This window comes from Ambystoma mexicanum, chromosome 1q (genome assembly GCF_040938575.1).
Source record: "Ambystoma mexicanum isolate Mex_15411 chromosome 1q, UKY_AmexF1_1, whole genome shotgun sequence".
Taxonomy (NCBI): domain Eukaryota; kingdom Metazoa; phylum Chordata; class Amphibia; order Caudata; family Ambystomatidae; genus Ambystoma; species Ambystoma mexicanum.
The window spans coordinates 301,260,732-301,284,181 of record NC_090922.1 but is presented as its reverse complement, the minus strand read 5'-3'; the positions used below and the strand labels follow the sequence as shown (position 1 = coordinate 301,284,181).

The window sequence follows — 23,450 nt, the reverse complement described above, 5'->3', positions numbered from 1 at the left end:
TGGATCAGGACCACCACTCTTCACCAGAATCTCCTTAGCTAGGATAGCAGACAGTGAACAGAACCATCCTATCCTCGAGTCCCCCTGAGTGAGCCACACAGCAACAGGAGGACAAGGCCAGCTCCCTGTTCTACTGCAGTGAACCGGTCACTCTGTGTTCACTGCACCTGGAACAAGAAGGAAGTCACTGCCAATGGTTGCTGCGCTCCCCACCACATCCAACATTACTTGCACTCTCAATCAGCTCGACACTGCATCGTGTCATGGCTAAAACGTCTCAACTTCTAGGCCCGAAGCGACTACTCACATGCTGGGACCTGTAACGCTCACCTGACTCCCATGGAGGCGCTGGCCTGGTTCGCGCTGCTGTGACCTCTTCTAAGGTGATGCGCAGGGTTCAGAAGACGGACTGGACCGGGCCCCCAAATTTGGCTTGTCTGGCTCGCAGAAGTATCCTTCTGTAGGCGAAAATAGGGGATTAACTGTCTGCGGGGTAATGCAATCAGCCTCCCACTTTCCCCTCTCACCCTCCTCGAAACCCTTCTGTGATTCCTCCTAGCGTCTCACCTTAGGGTCTGCAATGACGAGCTCTCCATCCTGCTTCTGATGCAGGGGCGCGTTGGTATCCAGTTACTTCACTGGATTTTCGGATTGGTGAGAACCAAACTTGCTTGGCTTCCAGGTAAGTTTTTTGATAAGAGGTTCCCCTTGTGTCCATGCATTAATGTACTAATGCTAGTGTCTTTTTTTCCCATAGGGGCCGGGGTACGGAATGCCGGGGAACAGGCACCGACCCGAGATGAGAGCTGAAATCCTTGTAGAAATCAGGTAAGTCTTTAATGAGCGTTTTTTTGGTAATGTCTTTTCATTCGCTCATTAACGCTGATGTCTCTTTTTTCCTCTTAGGGGCCGGGGTCCGGAAATGCCAGGATGCGGCGCGGACCCGAAATGAAGAGGGAATGAATCAACAGGTAAGTCTTAACATGGAGATTTAGCTTTCCTTATTCCCTTCTCTCTCTCACCTTTTGTTCTGGTCTTTTTCTCCCTAGGCGCTGAGGCGTGACCGCGAATCCGGATGATCGCTGCTGAACATGGAGGCGCCCTGTAAAGGTGAGTGGAATGCGGCGCTGCATCGATCGACGCGATGAGCTTTTAAATAAAAGTCTTCCTTTTCAGGATTGTCGGCGAGATGTCTCCGGGATGCGGATTTAGCAGGTAAGGACTTTTCCTTCTTCTGTTCTCTTCTTCTCTTCCTTTGCAGGTGATCCAGGATGCTGGCAGGCGTGGCAGAAATCAGGATGCAGGAGCAGACACGGTGAGCGTCCAGCTGCTAGATGCAGAACAACGCGAAGCACGTGTGGCTGTTCAGGTGGGGTTTAAATAGCGTTGGAAGAAGTTCCAGGTATGTATCCTTCCTCCAATCAGGTATGTATCCTTCCCCGACCACGCCCGGATGGTAAATTAGTCCCACACGTAAAGTAGTTCCTTTCAGGCCTCAAGGAGGCCGGGATCCTGCAGCATGGTCTGCATCAGGTAAGTGCACCCAAGCACTTCCATAATGAGCCTGGTGCCATAGGCGCCAGGACACTGTCCAAAGGACCCCTATATGGGGTTGTTGGGTCCTTCCTTGGGGACTGGATGTCCGCTTTCGGGGACGCAGGACTTGAACCGGCTCCCCGGAAGCGGGCATCATGACAGGACCCGACCCAAATCCCTGGAGAGACACACAGCGACTCTAACTAAGGGTTACAACCACAGCTTGACCAAGCTAGCTCCTGGACTGCTGCCTCATTGATCGCACATCGACGCACCCAAGATCACTACTTTAATGACCGTCTCCCGTAGACTCGAACTGCTGGAGAATCACTCATCGACCCCTCCTGGCAGCTAAAGCCGGACTTGTCCTGGCCAACTGCGAACCATTCCTAGGACCTCAACCTACATCCTTGAGAGGTGCCCTTCTACCATGCAGAGCACCCGTCTTCGCTCCTACTCGATGCATGCTTGCTGCTGGGGCCTCCATGATCCTACATGCCTGAACTGAGCTTGATCCGTTCTTTTCTTCCTTAGAGGTGGGTTTTTGTACAGTATTTCTATTTGTTCTACGTGCAGATAGTTTGTATGATTATAGTATTTTTTAATTTTTGATGAACCTTGATTGGACATTCCCTTTCTCTTTATTTTGCACTGTGATACTGTGCTGTTTGGGTCACTCATCTTCTCACCTCTCTTAAGGGTATAGCCTTCCCTTAGCCCATGTTACCGTAAAAGGCGAAGGAGGTATATCTCTTGACTGTCCCTGTTTTACCTTTATGATTGCGTTGTATTTTGGTTTGTATAAGTGTGAGGGCTGAGTGGGCCATTTTACCCCTATTCATCCTAGTACTCCGGCTGAGCAAAATCCAATTCATCATACACCTACACACAACAAAACAGCACAGCTATCTTACATGTTCCCCCATCCCTTCTAATACAATATAGTACTCCCGCCTTTGTTTGGGTTCATATCCCCATGAGAACATCCAAATGTCAGCGGAATGTGGTATGGAACACAATAAGATAACGTTGTTCACTTTTAACTTTCCTATTGTGAACAACCTGAGGGTGTTTCACTACTCTTTGCCCGGGGATCCTTATTCGGGTGGCCAGGGAAGAGCCATTGCTATTGGATCCTGACACTGGGGGTGGACAAGCGAGGGAGGATCACCTTGGTACGGGTCCTTGGGGAATGGGGAAGAAACACTGGAAGGTGAGATGTGGTATCCACCATTTCTTGACAGTTGTTTACCCCACATTCCCTCTACCTTTATGGGATGCTGCAACTACCATAAGTCCCCTCCTTTCTTTATCAGCCCAACTACTGAGACGAGGAAGAGGAAGACTAGGAAGATTGCCACTAGTGATATGCAATGACGCTGTCCCACTAATGAGGCCAGGCAGGGTCAGGCACTCAGTCACAATCACACACACCTGAAACTCATTGACGGCTACCCAGAGTATAAGAGTTGGAGCATTGAAAGACAAAGAGACCGGGTATTAGAAGGAGCAGCTGAGCAAGGGCTATTGAACATCAGGCTGGCGAGAACGTAAGGCTGAGATGCTGACATATTGCGAGCAAGAGAAAGCAAGACGAGGATGCCGTATCTCCAAGAAGCCAATAGGGTGTCGAGAAGAAAGCCGAGCAGCTGGAGGAATCCTTTCTTTAATGTACCTGAAGGTCACTTGTTTCCCCTGGAGCAACAGGAGTTCCCAGAAAGGTCTGAGAAGGAAAGGGGAGAGACCCCGACCTCGGACGCAATAGCAGAGAAGAGCCAGTTACCGTCTATCACAGCCGGTGAGTTCTTGTATGAAGGGAGAGCCTGATTTGTGAAGACGCAAATGTTAACAATGTTGCTAGTATGCCAACGCGTCTGACGGCAGACGCAAGAAGAGAAGGATATGATTGTTGTTTTTGGAAATCCAAAGTAGCAGAGTGGTCCTGCCGAGAAAGAAAGACACATTATCGAAAGTCTCTGTGAACTCTAATCTCCCTCAGAAAAGGGAGCTGAAAACTAACTGTGTTCAAAATTGCTGTTTGAAACAAGTAGAGCAGGGAGGCTGACAGGAAAATAGGCTGTGATTCCAAAAGGGCTTGTTGATTAATAAAGTGATTGTTTAAAGTATGAACGAAGTGAGACTTCCAGAAGGTGCCTAGAGGGCGGATATGAAACCAAGGTGCTAAGAAGCGCATATATGAATATAAGGGACTACAATCACCAAGATCCATTGTGTTGAAGTGGTCATGCATAGGCCCAAGTAAAGCTATGCAGTTTCGGAAGTCTTTGATGTGAAAGTGAATTGACAACCAAGAAGGTTGAGGAAGGAAGTCCGACTACAAATTGAAAGAAGTTAGTCTTGAAAGCTCTAGACTCGGGTGAGGGACACCTGAGGGGCCTTTGGTGAAGGACTCACTCGAAATATCGTTTTATCAGAACTGTGTTATATTGAACGAAGAAATAGGACGAAATAGAACAAGAGACGAGGGAAGCCTGAGAGAACTGTGTTATGTGAAACAGGTGAGGGAAGTCTGAGAATTGTGTTTTGTGAAACAGGCGAGGGAAGCCTGAACAGAACTGTGATACATATTGAGCTAATGTTGAGTCAGGTGAGGGAAGGCCTGAAAGACTTTTGTGAATTATTTGAACTGTGCCTAGTACCCACTTTGAAGGAACTCTTAAAAAGCCCCATTGGCTTAAACTTGGGGAAGGGAGTTGTGAACCAACTCCTTTGCCATTCTGCATTTCTTTTGACACTCTTTTATTCTTCATACATTTTCCCACACTTAGTTATTGTAAAGCATGAGTGCAAGTATAGGTTTCTGACATAGACTTTTTCTTTGTTTGACTGACTGACACAGATTACGTTATTTTACTTTGATGGTGGACACTACTCCCATTGTAAAGTTAGGGCCTGCTAGGAAGTCTCCAACCTCCACATTCAAAACTTAATAAAGGTGTTGAAACTTTTATCTTTGGCGCCTGTGTCTAACTTGTGATACCATGCCTGCCTGACACTATTAAGAGAGGACTACGGCTCCCAAGTGATGGAACAATGAGCAAAGTTAAGGGGCAATTCAGCCTGTGGTGTGTGTTTACATGAATTATCTTTTTTTTATATATATGGTCGAGTTAGACTTGTAGTCTATTAAGACATGTACATATGAGTGAGGCACGTTGTGTAATTCACAACTCAACAGAATAACTTCTCTGTTATCCGAATTTTGGCAGCCAATGAAAATACCCATTTAGCTAGAGTGATTGCCAGGAATACATAGATTACAATCAGAAAAACCTGGGCTCACAGCCAAGGTTCCCCACTCGACCAGAGATTGCAATTTTGTTGGCTTCAGATTACACATTTCTCGAAGAGGATCTTTAGTTTTGCACCAGCTTGATATGTTGTCTGCATAGTCGTTTGGCAAGAGTGATACTAGTACTCTGTTCATGGGTGCAACCTTCTAGATTTTCGGTGTTGGGCGGTGGATGCTCAGTTTTAAAGCACAACTTTTGGCAGGGTTGAAAGTGACATCCTAGTAAAGGCCAATCTACCCTGAACACATAAGGGCAGGTGTAAAGGGGGCAGGAATGATAAATTACTTGGTTTGAAATCACTCTCTTTTGTAGACTTGAAAACAAAAATTTTGTTATCTTGCCATTGTCAAATATCCCACTACTGTGTGGAAAAGTAAATTAACAATGAACCCAAAGACCGAGCAGGATATTTACATGAATTTCATCAAAAACATTCCAAAACAAAGCTCTTAAGTTGTCATGGGTAAGAGTTGAGATGTTTTTCAAATACTGACATCTTAGTTCACGTCCTTCCGTTTTCTTCTGCGGTATTTGCAGTTTCATTACCCAACAAGAAAAGCAGGAGCACAAGCACTACAATTCCATTTGATGGCACCCTAAAAGTCAGGGCTGGATGAGCTGATCACTGATGTGGGCAAACTCAAAATGGCTTTAGTCTGAGTTAGAAAACAGTGTTCACATTCCCTCCTATCATTGTTTGATTGTCATGCATTTTATCACACCGGAGAGGCCTCCGCGTGTTCCCACAAGCACTAAACCTACATGAAGTTACAGAAATGAACGACAGCTGTTCAGTTTGAGAAATTAGTTTTACTGAGTCTACTTATTTTCATAGTTTGAAAGTGGATGCAAAACAAACAATGGAAATTGCTTGTTTAAAGAAAACCACACAAAACACATGTTCCTAAATACACATTTCTGTGCAACAGCCATGTTGCCTCTCTTAGATGTGCTAATCGGCCATCAACTGTCCTATGTTTGGGGCTGGCTATAAATCAGAGCAAACACTGAATGCATCCCAGGTCTGGTATGTGGAATGCAGCCACTGTTATCAATGGTGGCTTTTCTTTATTCAGCAATGGGGCAGAGGAGTTGAGAACCCCCACACTGTCGGCACCTCTGCAAAGGGCTCATGGGTAGAGGGGTAGGAGAATGTTTTGGTTGGGCCGGTGCAGTGTTTGCTCCTCACCTGAATCGTCTCTGGTCCACACGTGGTATAATCCACAGGAGCTGCTGATCCACAGACCTTCCTATGAGTCCAGCCTAGATCGGTTGAATTCTTTCCACTTCTTGACACTCCATGGGGAAAGAGGAATGGGACAAAAAACACCCAGGATCTCTTCCTCTCCATGGGAGATTTGCAAGACATAATTATTTACAGGTCAGTAGCATTTTCTGGAACCTTTTTCTAGATCTAGCGGTGTCCTCTTTTTCCTTACTAGAGGTGTTATACCCGTGACCCTCCACAATAGGCCTTGATGGAATAAAAATCTGGACTTCCAACTGATACCCAAGCCTTAGATAATTCTCCTTACAATCTACAGTGTTGAGTATTAGTTTCTCTTTTTCCTTTATCCACTTACACTGTGTAACTTCAGACTAATGGTCTCCCCTTTTACTGAAAGGTCTTGCCGAGAAGTATATTTGGTCCTCAGTTGGAGCTACTTCTCCAATAGTACTTTTTGTTCAACTAACACACCCTAAATTATCCCTAGCTAGATAGAAAAATATATGAAGAACGTTGTTGCTCCTCGCCTTCTTCTTTACTTTCTCAGTTCCTTGACTTCTAGAGCTTCAGGTGCAACTATTTACAATACTGACGTTCCAAGATGAATTCTTGTGTGAGACACTACACACCATTCTCTTGGGAGAAGCGTCTCAGGAGCACACCTATTAGTTTAATGGTTTTGTCAATTGGGCCTTCACTTGGCGAGACACTATGAGCCCAAGACTGCTTACGGAGCAGTTTCTCAATGATGCAGCAGAATGCGCCTGCATAAAGGAAAGTCAACACTATACGGGTCCTATGGGTACAAACTACTGGACTTTTTCTTTAAATGAGTGCAAAGAAAAATGTGATGCTGTGTAAGTGCATTTTTAAAATGCCACAAGATGCAGGTTTTGGTACCTTTTATTGAACTAACTGAACATACTAAGCAAAGATGGACACAACACATTGGGCCTCATTACGAGTTTGGAGGTAGCCATGGTGCTCTTGGCACCATGGCTACCTCCAAACCTGTGTCCGGATAGTCGGAATGTGGACTTACTGGGTCATTCCAACCTTGGAGGACCCGGTAAGTCCCGAATTCTGGAAACCATTCCCCATTCCTATTCGAACCCCCATAGGGCTCAATGGGAATGGGGGGTAAAACCAGCCGGCCTTAGTGGTACCCACTAAGGGACCTCGGAATGTGGCAGTAGGGGCTTAATGGCACGGGCATCCTTACCGGTGCCGTTAACCCTCTACCAATGTACTCGTAAAGTTGCCCATTAACTTTAAAAGTCCCTCAAACTATTTTGTCAAATGTTGCAGAGTGAAATGATTAGGTAAAGAAAGCTACATAACAGATCATTCTTGAAACGAAGAACAAAAAAGGAGCATTTTAGACTTCATTGGCTAAGTAACAGTATGCCTGGAATGTGGGTCTGGAATTGCTGTCTTTTCTAAAAGACCACAAAAACCCCTGGGATCAGGGAACACTTAACGGACTGGAAACAGTACACATTCTGAGAGTTGCATTTGACAAAAAAGAGAACAAACACATCTTTTTCACATGTAACAGTTAAGTGAGGAACAGGCAGTCTTAAGGTGGGCCCTGCGGGATTCCTAAAATCCCTGGTGTTCATTTAAAAAGTGAATTGAAGTGTGAGATTTGAAAACTCTTGATTCGGAAACAGGGTCAGTGTTGCATTTTCCTCATGTAGAGTCTGAAGATGTGTTTTGCAGCCTCCATGTTGTGTTAGGACATTGTACGTTTCCTGGCAAAATGTGCTCTCAAAGTTAAACTGGTGCAGTCTCAAATGTTACCTCGCTATGCCGCAAGCTTCGCAATGTTTCCTTGCTTGCACACTGTGTGACAAATGCAAAATATGTTACCAATTTTTGAATGGTACAGTGTCTGCTCTCATCTGTGTCTCTCATGCTCGGTAATTGGTGCCACTCATTTGAGCTTAGACAACTAAGATTTCTGTCATTGGTGTCCTGTGCCGCTCATGCATAAAGGGTATTGAACCTTAGTGTCTGACAGCTGTTGCGAAAAATGGTACTGGAGGGGTGTCTTCTTACTTTGTTGATATGATTGCATTGCTAAACCTGGCCTCAAAGTTGGCCATAAAAACAATATTTTTGATCAGATCACTGTCTTTTAGTTTAAGCATCTTCAGGTACTTGAGCTCCCGCATCCTTCTGTAAGTGGTATCTGAGAGGCCACCTTTTAAAACGATCACAGATAAATTCTACAATGCATGCCCATCCATTGTTAACTGTTGAATCAATTCTGTTTCTGTTTTGTGATTTGAGATGGTGCATCTGTGTAGGTTCATCCTCTCACATAGGTCCCATCTAATGCACTTTTTGTATTGGATGAGATAAACAGCATTGGATGTTCTGCAGTTCTATGCAGTGCTCAAGATAGGATTTTGAAGGTGTAGTATTTTATTCCCTATTTTTTAAAGTTTGGAGTGAAATAATTATTTTAGAGTAAAAAAGTAAGTCTCATTCCCAAATGAATATTTTATAATCGAGTACAAATATGCTTTAACAGTGAAACAAATGGTTTTGTAGTAATTGATTCTTTGCACCTAGTGATCATACACATAAAAATATACATTTAACTCTTTTTCTCAGGTCCTCTGTGACCTTCTCCCCACCCTGGACATCCATGTCACTAACTATGTAGACGACGCTCAACTCCTTATGGAGTTGAGTGGAGATTGCGAGTCCGATTCAGCCCGGCTTAGTAACATCTACGGCTTTGTGAAAGGTTGGATGTCCCGTGATTGGATGTGCATGAACCCAGCCAAGACGGAACTAATGATTTTCATTTCGACACAAGCCAGAACCAAGTTAGGCCCCGAATATTCACACATGAGCAGTGAAAATAATCGCATCCAGATTAAGGACAAAGTTAAAACGCTGGGTGTGCACATGAATGCCTCCATGAGCTCCGATGCGCATGTTGATGCTATAGTTGGAAGCTCACAGTACCTTCTGAAGCTGTTAAGCCATACAAACCCGCTTTTGTCCCTTAAAAACCGGGTAAATTTGGTTAGGGCAATCATTATGCCTAGCCTAGATTACTGCAATGCCCTCTTGGTTGGTGCAAGTAATAGCAGTGTAAGGAGACTGCAAGTACTCCAGAATGAAGCTGTGCTCATCATTTACGATATCCGTAAGAGAGAGCATGTTTCACATGCTAGGAAGAAACCCCATTGGCTGACTTTGTCGGGAAGACTACACTTCAAGGTCCTTTCTTTGGCCCATAGATGTACTCACGGCAATGCCGCAGCATACTTAAAGGTACAAATGAAACCTTACGTTCCCTTCAGGCAACTTTGTTGCAGTTTGAGTGGACTGCTGACTGTTCCCAGGACCAACAAAACCAGAGGCCTTTGGCGATCTTTTCCCGTTCATACTGCCCAAGCTCCGAACGCTTTACTTTTAGCACTTCGTTTGGAATCACGCTATTTGGTGTTCCAGAAGCACTTAAAACACACTTATTTGACTGACCTTTCTGTGATAGTCGATTTGCTACTTCACTCTTCCCGGAAGTTTTTTGTTTTTGTCATATTTTGCAAGTCATTTTGTGTACATGTAGCGACCTATTGCTTGTGAGCTCTGCCGCTTTATAAATATAAAATAAAAAAAAAAAAAAACATATTTGATTCTTCCTGTGGCACTATGTGTACTATTGGTCCAACAGATACCTGGAGCTTTATGAGTGAAAGCAGGGGGGCAAGCTCCTCCATCATTTTCCTATTTTTTGTTGGTAGTATTTTTAATCCCTGTTTTTCTTTTTTTATGAGTATTTACCAATTTTTAGAGACTAAAAGTGGTTGACACACCCCTCTGTAGGGCTGGTTGTATGTCCCTTGTAGGTGTATTGTCTGGTTTTGTGGGGTTGTTTTGGCATATTCGGGGCAAATGTGTTGGCATCTTCTGATGTTGCAAGGTGTCACACGACTTACCTGCTTTCATGGGACACCTTCGGGTGTTCGGGCTCCTTCTTGGTGGCTTTGCCCGTGATGGCAGTGGTCGTGGGTGCAGGGGTTTTGCACGTCAGCTGGAGTGGGCACAGGCATTCAGAATGTTTTGCGCATGTGTGGAAGGCTGTGTTCAGTGCTTTGCGGATGTGCAGTGCTTGGGGCAATATTGGTTGCTGTGGCAACCGCTGCCTCACTTTGACTACTACTTCCCTACTTGTAGGTAATCGCGCTGCACTTTGCACCACGCTGTGCAGCAATACAGACATTTAAAACAGCATTGCAAGAGCTGAGTGTCATGAACTGTCGCCTACGTCCTTTCTGGACTTCGTGGTGCCTGACCCATAGGGGATTGAATCCTTCCAACATGGCCGTCTGATACGAAACGCTGCTTGCCAGTCCTTGCGCTCTGCGTTCTACTAAACAGACACGCCCCGCGGCTCTGCGCGCCTCAATGCTACCGCTTGCTGTAGCTGGACGTGTGTTGCCGGAGTTTGCTCTGGGCTTTCTTCTGTATCCTGTTTCCCGGTTCCCTGAATCCCCCTTCCTTCCTTTCCTCAAAACTTACCTTCGTACTTCCTGGATTTTCGCCCACGCTCGGGTCAGAGCGTTCCGTGTCGCCGAACTCAGACATTGTTCCTTCCTGGTCTCCGTCCTGGACATCTGAACGTATCCTGGAGTTGGGTTGTCGTCCTCACGCTGGAATCTGAAGACCAGCACACGGGTTTATACAAATCCCGGACCGTGCGAAATAAGTCACCAAAGAAGGTCTCAAGCAAACAACAAAAACAGGTGAGAAGGGGAGAGAGTTCTGACACTGATGGGGTGCCTTACCCCAGCACCTGGCGAGTCACAGCTGGACTGGACCGCACATCGCCAGTGACTGAACTGGACCCATTGCCTTACTTTGCACACGTTGGTGCAAATCAACAAACAAGAGGTGAGCTAGCCTTCCTGCAAGCCAGTACAACCAGTGGGAATAAGGGAGAGGGGAGGAGGTATGAACAACTAGCGGGGGGAAGTAGGTGTGAGCAACTAGTAATTCCCCATTGTCTCGCCCCTAGATCCTACATCTCAGCTACGCCTCTGCCTACACAATCATTGCTGGGGACCTCTCCATCCATCGCTGGGGGAACATCTTTCCAACCACTCTCTACTGCACTGTGCACAGGGTTTATTCTTACCAAACTGTGTTGCTGTGGGGAAGGGGCGGTTTGGAAGGCGCACCCTACATCAGAAGGCACAGCGCTCCAGCAGGGCATCAGGTAAGCGTTACACGTTCTTTGGCTTGAGCTTACTTCTTACTAGCCTGCTCTGGATTCGCCTGTCCCCTGTGCTTGCCTTTTTCCAGCCTCCTTCTTTCCTGGTTTTTTCTTGGGTTTCACTTGTCCTACCTTTCCAACTGTTTTGTTGGACTGCCTGGTCTCTTCAAGGTTTTTTTTTCCTCACTCCTTGCTGCCTTGCCTACCTACAGTTTTCCCGGTACTGGTACTCCCTTACTTCAAGGCCTCATTTTTTGCCCTTTTGCTGCACAGCCTGTTTCCATCCTTGTGGCCTGCCTGTGGTCCTCCTGTACGGCCAAGAGCTCTTTCCTCAAGGGTGTCAAGCTTCAAAGCACCATCCTCATTGCAAGTCTCATCTGTAGTCAGCTCTCCAGTTCTACCTTCGTGGGCTTTGGGTATATTGTGTGGCCTTCCCTGTCTGTGTTTGCACTGTCCCTAGGTCACAAAAATCAGGAAGTGTGGGGAGCTGTCTCTGGGCTTCGCTGTGTATTCAGGGAAGCGTGAGGGTGGTTTCCTGCACTACATACATCATCACTACTAGATCTTCATCAGCAGCCTGGCCTCATCATCTCAGTGACAGCAACAAAGATCAAGTAAACAGCGCAAGCGCGACACCTTGTATGACACAAGGGTACGTTCCAGGTCTTCTTTTTTCTTGATCTAGTGGAAATGTACTCCTGGTCAGAGACTGTGGTAGGTTTTTTCGGTTGCTTGTATGCAATCAGGAGAGCTTTTTTGCCCATGTCTCTCAGCTCATCATCTCTGCTAAAAATAGGTTGTAGGTCCACCTATTCAGCTGTGTTAGTGCTGGATGGTAAGTGACAACCAAAGTTATACATTCTGTCTCTCTGCTGTCTGTATTGGCGCAGGTTTTCTCTGGGTATTTTTAATGCATGAGCAAATTCCCTGGTAATTTGTCTTGCTGAGTGACCCTTTTGCAGTAAGGCTGTGTGAAGTGTGGGAAGGTAGTTATCCCTTGTCTTCCTGATCCACCATATAGGGACCATTTTGTGTGACTTGGGTAGAAACTCGGTTTCTAGATGGCCGTTCCTTCCAACCGAGATGGTTGTATCCAGGAAATGTATCTTCTTTGGAGTATTCCATGGTGAACTTGATGCATCAGTGGTAGCCATTTAGTGATTAAAGCAATTATTTAGGAGTCTTTGGGCCTCATCACGAGTTTGGTGATAACCCTTAAATGCGGCGATAGCGCTATTACCGCCGCATTTAAGGGTCCACCAGATCATGACCTTGGCGGATTTCCCCCCAGCTCTGAGCTGGGGGAAATCTGCTGCAAATTTGCTGATTTTCGCCACGTTTACCGCCGGCGGGAAATCCACTGGCGGTAATAGCGCACATTTTCCCCATTGGGCCCAATGGGGAATGAGGAATTCCTGAATGGGCAATAACCGTTCCGCCAAACCCGTGATCCGGCGCTAAAAGCGCCGGGGGGGTTGGCGTTAGGGCTATTAGCGCCGGCGCTAATAGCGCCGGCGTTACCGCCCAACTCGTGATGAGGCCCTTTGTCTTGTGTCCAAATCAAAAAGAAGTTGTCAATGTAACACAGTTATGCTAGTGGTTTCACGGATTGTTGTTGTAGGAACCCCTGTTCGAGGTCCGCTATGTAAAGGTTAGCATACTGGTGGGCCATTGCAGTATTTTGTAGGAAGTGTCTTCCATTGAAACAGAAATTGTTGTGCAAGTATGAATCTCATTAGATCGTGATAGCTATGGTTGTGGTGTATATCTTGGGTGTTCATTTTTTTCAGAATGTTCTGACATGCAGCAATTCCATCTTAATGTGGAATATTGGAATAAAGTGCAGCAACATCAATGTAGCCAGTGCAACTGGTGGTACATGGCCTAGCTCTTGAATCGTTCTGGGGAAGTGCGTTGTATCCTGTACCAAGCTTTCTGTGTTCATCACCAGATGTTTTAGCATGTGTTCAGTATATCCAGGTATGTCTTTGGTTAATGTATTTACTCCAGAGATGTTCAGACGGGCCGGATTTCTTGACTTAGGCTATACCCAGACAATGTTGTCAAGTTTGAGGACCTTTTTTGTGGCATCGTAATCTGGGGCAGCCCTTTGCTAATTTTTTTGTTTTGCCCATAGAGGTATTCTTTTGGATGCAAGTGTCGAATATCGTCTTTGATTTTCCCACAGAGTTGAATTTTGTCTAGTTCCTGGTTGGGGCAAAATAGTGCGACCACCCTCCGCCCCAAAAACTGCAAGGAAAATGCTGGCGAGCGTTTTATTGTCCGAAATAACAGTCATTTACTCAGATTAATTGGGAGATGGAGTCTCTCAATCTCGTAGCACTCCCACTGGAGAATCCATTGTCCCATGGAAAATGGTACACTTCACGGGTCAAGGCAGTTACCGAAAGCCTGTCTGCGCTCTATGCTGCCTATAACATCAGCACTTTCTTGATTCTTTGCTCACCTCTCCAGCCTGATTTGGGGATGGCCTGGCCTCCTATATGAAAAACATGCGTCGAGGAATTTCTAAAGTTTGATCCAAATACCATCACCCCTGTGTACCAACCAATACCAGCAATTTTACTCTTCCCTACTAATACACTCTGAGAGCAAATCAACACCCCACCTTCTGGGTTATCAATTGGCTTAGAGTTCTGGAAGACTCTTCTGGTGTTTAGGTGGCATATTTATCCATATTTGCTCCTGGTCTGAACCCCTGATGAACTTGTGGAGGCTCTGCCGATTTGAGCTTGTCACAAATGCCATCAAACAAGCAGTACATTTCTTTTGGGTGAGATGAAACAGTCTGTGCTTGCTGGCTCCAAACATTAATGATACAAGTATATTTTCTGTTTAAACATGTAGTGGTGGCACCTTTCAGTGCTGTAATGGACCTCCATGAGAAGTATGTCCAATTCGTTAGACAGGACTTGAGTAGACATGATGTGCTTGAATTCTCATTCTAATGTAACGGTAGTCACAACCAGACACAGAATTGATTGGCTGTGAACGCACGTGTGTTCTGTGTATTTACAGCTTTGTAGTTTTGCTAAGATTTATAAATATATTCCGATGATTCAGGCCAGAGGGCACCTAGCTAGGCCCATAAAAATACCCCATTTATTTATTTTGGCATTTGTTACGCGCACATAACCCAGAGGCATCTAGGCGCTGAATCTTAAGAAGATGGTTACATGAGAAAGACTTAAGGTGTTACAGTTACAGTAGACATGTTACAGGCTTACATAATGCAGATGTACAGTTATTCAGTGAAGAGTGCAAGGGCAAGTATTCAAAGACAGGCATGACATGTATGACTGATCTTAGTGCTAACAATGATAAGTGTGTAAGTGTGCCTACCAACTTCAAGGTAATGATGGGTAGTGGTAGGGAAAGAACTGTCTACTCATGGTCTCCGAAGTCAATGTTGAGAATCTAGACTGAAAAGTCTAGTTTTCAGGGATTTTCGGAAAGACCAGAGGGAAGGGTCATTTCTTAGTTGGGGTGGCAAGTGTTCCACAGTTTAGCTGCTACTATAGGAAAACTAGATCCCCCCCCCTGCTTTCTGTCTTCTGTATCTTGGTGTAGCAATGAGGTTCGCATATGCAGCTCGAGTAGGTCTGTTGGACTGAGCTTTTACTATTTGATTGCTAAGGTAGGCTGGTGCATTGTTGGAGAGGCATTTGGCCTCCTATTGGAGGAGTTCACTAAGGCCAAGGGTGGGAAGGCCGGTCACTATAGTGCACAGAGTTACACACAGTGGTGCCTCTTAGCATGTCCATCCCACTGATTGCACCACTCCCTTCGAACTGGGTTTTACTTGCCTCGCTCTCTAGTGGATGCCTGATGCACCCACCCTTATGCCTCTGAGGGAAGCCACTACTCTCTACATGCACAAAAGCGTTATAAGCACCTTAGTACCAGGACACAGGGGCAAACACCAGCAGCCTGCAGTTAACATGATTTATCACAACCCATATATCAGAACAAAAAGCTGTGGCTCCTGTAAAATCTCTGCCCGCTCCTAAATTTCGTAAGTTAAATTTCCTTGCAAGATTGCAGGGTGGTTCTTCTTTGTTTTCCGCCCTCTGGCATGATTCCATCCAGTCCAAAGTTGTACGCCTTCACTTTGCGACTAGTCCCCATGAAACACATGCCATAGTGATCAGTGGATGGGATCTTGGCCAGTGACCCTCCTATCTACAATTCTATTCTTAAAGGTTGCCTTCTCTGTCTGGGAATTCGTCCAGCATGGCACTTGATGCATGGTCAGCAGAAACAATTGCTAGAAATTGTTTGCTTTCCCAGATAACTTTATCGCATCGTCCAGCAAGGCATCCCCCCCTTCGCAGGTTTCCCTGATCACATGACCTGGCAACCATGACACTGACTAACTGCAATATTTCCTGTCATATCTCGATTTCTTCATATGCTATTAACAATTGCTTAAATATATGGTATTCTACATATTACAATGCATCATCTAATATAGTTTCCACCATTAGAGAACATTCCTAAAAGGGCCTACCTGACTTTCAGGTGTTTGGGTACAAGAGGGCAATCCAGAAAGTGTATCGCTTTGTGTGGCGTAGTGGGTGCTGATCGGCAACACCGAGGTTCCCAATCACATTCTCCTGATGGTGTATTCCCTTAGGCCTAGGGTCAAGTGATGACACTCTGGGAGACAAAGTTCAGGCAATGTCACTTTCACTGCCACTGTAATGGTGGTGAATTTCTGGCACTGTCAGTGCCAATGTGTACTAGTTGGATGGTACAGATGTTGATAATTTGGCTGACACCAGTGCATAGTTACTCTGCATCAGTAGAATTTCTCTGGTACACCCCTTGATCTTTTTAATTTTAAGACCTCCATTTCATAAACATACTGAATGGTAATACTGACTTACGGCAAAAAGGAATATGGCATATATTCAAGTCACTCTATTTCAGCAAGTTAGGCTTCTGATGGACAATGTTCCAATGTAGCTCTATGGAGCAAAACCTGGATGGTGGTTAATCTTATGAACACACAATTCAGAGCTATTTAAGTATGCTATTTAATCAATCACTTGTTCATTTACCTGCTTCTGCATGTGTCTGTAAAAGTAAATGTAACCTTTATGTTTCCCCTAGCCCAAGTCATGGATGCATCAGATGAGTACCTGCCTCTCAAGACGGAAGCCACTTGTTTGATTTGTTTGCAATTTTTCACAGAACCAGTCATAACAGAATGCGGACACAACTTCTGCAAGCCTTGTATCACTGCATGCTGGGAGGTGTTAACTGGGGAATTCCCCTGCCCTCGTTGCCGGACGATATTCCCAGAAATGCATTTACTGCCCAACCGGCAGCTTGGCAATGTTGCAGAACTAGTTAAAGAAATGAGTTTGAAGAGGAAGAGAGAAAGCACTGTCAATCTCTGCGAGAAACATAATGCTGAATTGAAGCTCTTTTGCCAAGATGATATGCAGAGTATTTGCAAGGTGTGCCAGCTGTCCGACGAACATATGTCCCACACCATCATTTCCATACGAAAAGCTGTCCGTAAGTATAAGGTATGCATGTTACTTGTTGTTTCCTGGGTTGATGGAGCAGACTGTCAACATCACAGAGAAACAGTGACTGAGGACACCTGTGTTTATGCTGTAAAATGTCTCTGTCACTCGATAGAGCGGGGGGGCGGGCTGGGTCTTTATTTTAGGGCTATTAGGTCATGTGCCATGACACATATATATCCATATGTGAATGTGTTTGCGCATCATTAAGCTCCAAATGGAAATGGTGAGGTTCAAACATGTGTTGGGAGCTTCACCCATGACACCCTCTTTAACATTAATATAAACAGTACAAGGTCATGGTGATGCTGTGACCGCAGCCAACATCATAATCTTTAATTATCTCTGGAATGATCAGGAGATCCTTTCAATGTTACCACAACCCTCTAGCACATAGAAATTAGCATTGATGAGGAGACTGTGGAAGAAGCCTGCTCATGTTTTGTGAATTCTTCAGGGGTTGTAGTCAGACCTTTTTCTTGCCGACAAGATCACAAGGCCGTTCTTAGTGGTTAAATGACTGGCGTGTTTGAGGGTGCTGTGCCTCTCTAGGGATGTCTTCATATCTTCTTGAAGAATTAATAGTTTCAGCTTCCCAATCCTATTGGGCTTTCCCTTCTCAAAATGGTTACTTTGATCCTTGTGATGGTCGTGGGACTTTTTCAAAGTGGTTTATTGCCTTTTCTTTGGTGGTATGTAGTGTTCTTTCTATCTCTCTTTGTGCTTGCTTGCTAATTGTTCAGTTTCCTGGCTGTTTCAGTACCCTCCTCGAAGGCCATATTATGATCCCCTGAGCTGTGGTCCAGAAGAGCAGAGTCAGTGGCTTGGCCCGTGAGAAGAATGGTGGGTACACAGCCTGCAGTGAAATGGGGAGCTGACTGGTACTTTCACAGTCATATGAATGGCTTAAATCTTTGACTATTTGTGCGTGCTATCTGGCTGATTTTGTTAAGCATCCTCATTAACCTTTTAGAGTCTCCTTTGACTTGAGGCCAGCATGGCATGATCAAAATGTGCCTTATACCTGGCCTTTCGTTGTATGGGAAATGTTCCTAGTTTGGAAGTGAGAATGGGTTCCATTGTCAGCCCTGAAGACTTTAGGAATACCTTGTGTGGCTAAAATCATGTCCAGTTTTAGCATCACATATTTTGCCTTGGTAGACTCCAACATTTCCTCTTCAACCAATTTGATGTACTTGTGTACTATGAATAGTAGGTGAGCTCTACATGGCAGTGAGCAGAAGTCGGCTCTGACTCTGTCCCATGATTTGCATCCTTGCCAGCATTTGGATGGGGGTTGCTTAAGCCACTGCACTGGTGGCCTGGCACAGGCTGCATCCATTTTTATTTCTTCCATTGGCTGTCCTTCGTTGGAAACCGCCCTCATTCGAGCTCTTGTCGTTACCTTGCCTTGATCACTCCAATGTACTAGTAGCACAAGGTGAATGGAGAGAAAAGAAGGAATGAAGATGCTCATTCCTTGGAGCAGGAGACTGTCCTATGACTCTGAGAGCTCTTCATGGAAGAGCTGTAAAGAGCTGCGTTGCCTTTTCATATGCAATGCTCATGTTGACGTAGAAGTGTTTTCAATTTTCATGATTTCAGGATGCTTGAAGGGTGCCTCTAATGATTTGACAACCATGTGTACCAGTTGGATTCATCACCAAATCCTTCCAGCATTATTGTTTGGGGGTTCTGGTCTTTGCTGTCTCAACAATCTCTGGTATTTCCTGTGCTTTGGTCTCAAATGCTGTGACACGAAATTCTACTGGGTTTCTGCTCCTGCTGTGTCAAACTCTTACTGATGAAATCTCAATTTCTTTATTCACACGAGTCTACAAGGTGCAGTACCTTGGAATATGCGTATCAATATGGGTATTAGTGACTTCTCGTCACTGACTGCTCAGAACCAGTGTCCAAAGTTGTAGAGGTGGAAGCACCTTCTTTCAGTGAGTATCACAATAGCCTCTCTATCTCTCTCATTTAGATTTAGAAACTCCAATGCTGTTACTGCATGCAGTAACGCGAAGGATCCACATGATTCAGTTATTTCCCATTTTGGATTCCCATAGGACTCCATGAGGATCGGTTATTTCCGCTTATGGTATTTACCGCATGCAAAAATGTCTATGTGTCGTTATCTCCTCTACACAAAACTACGTGGAATTTGAGTTTCATTTTGAAACTCTAAATTTGGCAGTGTGGCAAAAGTGGCAGTTATCCTATTACCACCATTTTTTATTTTTTACCACACCAGCAATCTCTAAATGAGCCAAATGTGTCCTTCTGCCTTGGTTGGGCTCTGTAAGCACATTTCCCATGCTACATAGACTGGTCTCAAACACAGTCTCACTGTCTTTGGCTATGTCCAAGTTAGACATGGAACAATTCACAGGAGAGCATTAATCGTGCTGCAAAAGCCTTCCTCGTGGTGTATTGTGTAATGCATTGTAATGTAAAGTGATCATGTATAATGCACCAATGCAATTTCGGTGGCCTCCATGCATGTGGCTCTGCAGGAAAAGAGGGGGTGGCTGTTGGTGGCAAAGAGGGAAAGGCAGGCATGCGAATCCCGAAGTTCTTATGTGTGTAGTCCAGAAGTACCGGAGTACTGAGTGTTGGTATGAAGCTACTTGGTTAGTAACGGGGGCACTTGGGTGTATGTGTGTTTCATCCACATGAGAGAGCGCAAGATAAATCACTTTGGAAGCGAGTGCTGGGCAATGTAATAGGACTAAAGAAATTAGCAGTGTTGTTACTCATTTGGTGTGTTATGCTTGCTACCATGAGTGAGGTTTTGTTATGTGAATAGTTTAAGGTCAAAAGAGACAGAGGTATGAGCAGGTTAATGGAGGAAAGTAAGAGGATTTGGTTAACCTCCTGGTGCCGGGTTATTCTTCAAACTCTGGTGGAGATGTTGAATTATTATCTGAAGGTGAAGTGTTTTTATAATTTTTATTGCATTCAAAGAGTGGGCATTCAGACTGACCTGAAGGAGACAACTCTATCCAAAGTTCTTAATTGAAGTATTGTGTTCAGGCATGTTGCATGTTGCTGAGAGTAGAAAAGAAGGTTTCTCTGGATGATGACGCAGGGAGTGGGTCTTCTGTTTGTTGGCGTTGGTGCAAGGTGCTTGGATTTGGTCAGGGTATTAAGGGTGCTGTGCTTGCATTTCATTTTAAAAGTGATGTTTTCAGGATTTTCTAAAGAAAAAGTGGCTTTACTCTATGTGAAGCCAACTGGGGATAGAGTTCCAGTCCTTTGTTGAGAGAAACGAGAAGTACAATCATTCATGGTGCTGTACGTGAAGCTAGTCACAGTAAATAATGTGGCATTAATGAACTGTAGCATTTTTAATTGGCTTGTAGTGGATGCATTTCCTCATTGTGACTTCCAGGCACCTGCCCTGAAAGGTGCAATGATTGTTTCATAGGGATTTCCATTCAATCCTGTGTTTGATCTGGATCCAGTGGAGTGTTTGTAGGGCTGAGTTGTGTCTGAAGTTTTAGAATGACAAATGCAGCCTTGTTTTGTACTCCATGAGAAACCTGAGGCGTCTTTGCATCTACTTCCCATGGATCCTTTGTTTAGGTTATTTATAGTCCAGTTTCCCCCATTTTCCCACATACAACACCTGACAGTACTGACACAAAGAAGGGGCAACTGAGAGCGATGAATATTACCTCTTTTCACCAGTGATACTGGGATGAAGAAGATGCCTGTAAGGAACTGCAATTGCATGTCCCTCTAATCATGGTCCAGCAGGGCCAATTAGGTGCTCAGACCAGCAGACAGTGAAGGGGCTGCAGGTATACATAAAGAACGAGAAAGAGCAACAGAGGCAGCGACAGGGAGACCTGAGAGCCGAGGAGCATCAGGAGACCCATGTAGATAGGCAGCCGTAGTGGTCCTAAGAGGAAGAACCAGGATGCTGGCAAGAGACCCAGATGACTTGCAGGACCCAAAGTGGATGGGCCTTGTAATTTCCCCAAGCCTGGGAGCCTCTAAAGCTAGGCACGAGCAGAAGGAGCTGCTGCAGAGAGCGGAATCCCAAGGATGCGGTCCGTGTGTGAAAACAAGCGTTGGAGGTGCGATGCGAAGAAGAAGCTGTGCGGCGAGCAAGTGAAGCTCGTAACAGTGGGTTCCCAGCTTCTGGAGCAGAAAGTAACCCGGGGGAATCCTCGGGCAACTTAAAGAAGGCTGGTGAGTGTTGGAGGGACACTCCAGCGTTGGGAAGCTGCTAACTGACCTCCAGTGAGTAACGGTCTGTGAAACTTAACAATTGAACACATATTGATTACCAAACTATACAAAACTTTAACTTTGAAAGTAAAACAATATGTTTTGAATGCCGAACTATATGAAAACTTAGCATTGAGTCAAGCAAAGTATTGAATAACAAACTCACTCATAGTTTGGCTTTGAAGCAAACAAGTTTACAATTTCGAACTGAATATCATTAAGCAATATAAAACCACTTTGAACTCAGAACTGAAATTCAACAGTAATACATTTAGGTTGCACAACGAGTTACACTCAACATATAAGTTAAATATATTAAAGGCTGAAGGAAGCCGAAGCAATGACTGATTAGAACTGACTGCAGTGTGGCAAATGTACAACCTGACATGGGGTGTGTAATGCATGGTGGCAGAGCCATGGGGCAACCAAGGAGAAGCCACAGGAATAAAAGAGTGCCCCCTAATGCCAAAAGGTCAGTACAAGGAGTCAAGTGAAAATTATTTGATGCACAGGAGCCAGCGCCAAGAAACCTGCGTATGGACTAAGGAATCACGGGATCCTGGTTGCGCGACCTGTGATGGGTAGACCGTGAAGTCTGGCAGCTGCGCCTAGACCAGAGAACCCTGAATGGTGAAAAGTAAAGGACATCACGAAGTAAACCCAACAAAACCACTGCAACACTTTAAAAGACTGAAGCAAGTGAAGTATTGGGGAAGGGGATCCGAAACTGGAAGTATTACACTTGGTTTCTTGGGAACTAAGTCCTGAGATCCTTTTTGTTGGGATTGTGCAACTTAAAGCTTGGGGAAGGGAACCCCAAGGATTGGTTTGGAACCATATCACCTTGAACTGGAGAAGGTAAAACTTTGAGACATTTTGTTGAAGGAATTGTCATATATGCTTGTGGGGAACTTTGATATACTTGGGAAGGGGAGCTGAAAGAAAGCTGTGAGCTAGAAGCAGCTCAAAACGTTCCGTTGAACACTGTTTCTTTTGACGTTGATATCCCTACACATTTAGTGGTTATAGTTGTGAGGGCAAGGGTTGGTTTTGGACACAGATAGACTATTAAGTTGAACTCTTTCACACAGACTTTCCTTAGTTTGGTTCTTCCTTAGTTTGGTTCAGGTTGGGAAATCCCACCATAGCATAGGGCAAGTTAGACTTTCAAACATCCTGTCATTTGAGTTAATAAACATCTTATGTTTGAATTTTAAGTCTGTTGTCTGTGTCCTTCTTCATGATGCCTTCACAACTCTTTGTGGTCTGTTCAACAAGTAATCGTGGAAACTTATACATATGGGCTGTTAGGCTAGTATAAGCTTGAAGGTATTTATGTATTTGTTCATGTATAGCAGCGCGCAAAGCCCGTGGGCATCTAGGCACTAGTTACATACAGAAAAAAGTTAGTGGTGGACAGTGGGTAAATGGTTAGCAGAAGAGGTGAGTTTTTAGCTTCTTTCTGAATGACAGGTAAGAGGGCTCAGCCCTGAGCATGGGAGGGAGCTTGTTCCAAAGGCTGGAGACGAGCACTGGGAAGCTGGATCCTCCTGCTCTTTTGAGATTGTATCTCGGTATGGATATGCAGTGTTTGTAGGCCATACATTGTGGCCTTGAAGACTTCGGGGAGAGGTTAGCCAGTGCTGGTTGGACAGGCAGCGATGAGTAAGGGAGAGGATCTTGAACATTATTCTCTCTCTGATGGGGAGCCAATGCACGGTTCTCCTGGCTTCGGAAATATGGTTGTGTTTCCCCAAGTCCATAGCCACTCGAAGGGTGTTGTTCTGTGTGATTTTTAATTTGTTTAGATTTGTTTCGATGTTCCACAAAGTAGGGCATTACAATAATCCAGTTTGGACCTTACAAATGCCCTGGTGACAGTGATGCAATTTTTGGTGGAGAAGAATGGTTTGCAAGCGTAGATAAGCTTGATGGCAGAGGCTGAAGGAGAGGTGATATGGCTGATCTGTTGCCATTTTGATGCTCTTGTCCAGTTAGACCCTTAAGGTTTTTACTGCAGGAGCCAGCAGGATGTTGTGACCATCAATGCTGAAAGATTTGAAAGAACTGTCTAGTTTGGCTAGATGGGCTGGGGAACCAATGAGCAGGAACTCTGTTTTTTTGTCATTTAAACAGAGGCATTTACCGTGATCATGTCCTGGGTGTAGTCACCAGACAGTGGAATGACAGTTTGTGTGTCATCTGCGTAGTTTGTATATGATGTGCCAAGAGAGTCCAAGAGGTTGAACAGCGGCTTTGTATAAATGTTGTACAAAGTGGGCGAGACACAGGAGCCTTGAGGGACACCACATGAGATGGGTGTGGGGTCGGCC

General features: G+C 44.9%; 1 protein-coding gene across 4 annotated transcripts in view; it reads left to right on the top strand.

Moving 5' to 3' along the window:
* LOC138527555 (E3 ubiquitin-protein ligase TRIM39-like) overlaps positions 1 to 23,450 on the top strand; it is a 500,407-nt gene that overhangs the window by 118,477 nt on the left and 358,480 nt on the right. For 3 of the 4 annotated variants that reach the window (XM_069638827.1, XM_069638813.1, XM_069638820.1), the window contains exon 2: positions 16,454 to 16,875. In XM_069638827.1, coding sequence (XP_069494928.1) covers positions 16,462 to 16,875 — 414 coding nt within the window. In that variant the 5' untranslated portion in view covers positions 16,454 to 16,461. Of the gene's footprint in view, positions 1 to 16,453; positions 16,876 to 23,450 lie in introns of those variants that run through there. The other variant, XM_069638835.1, reaches the window with a different exon arrangement.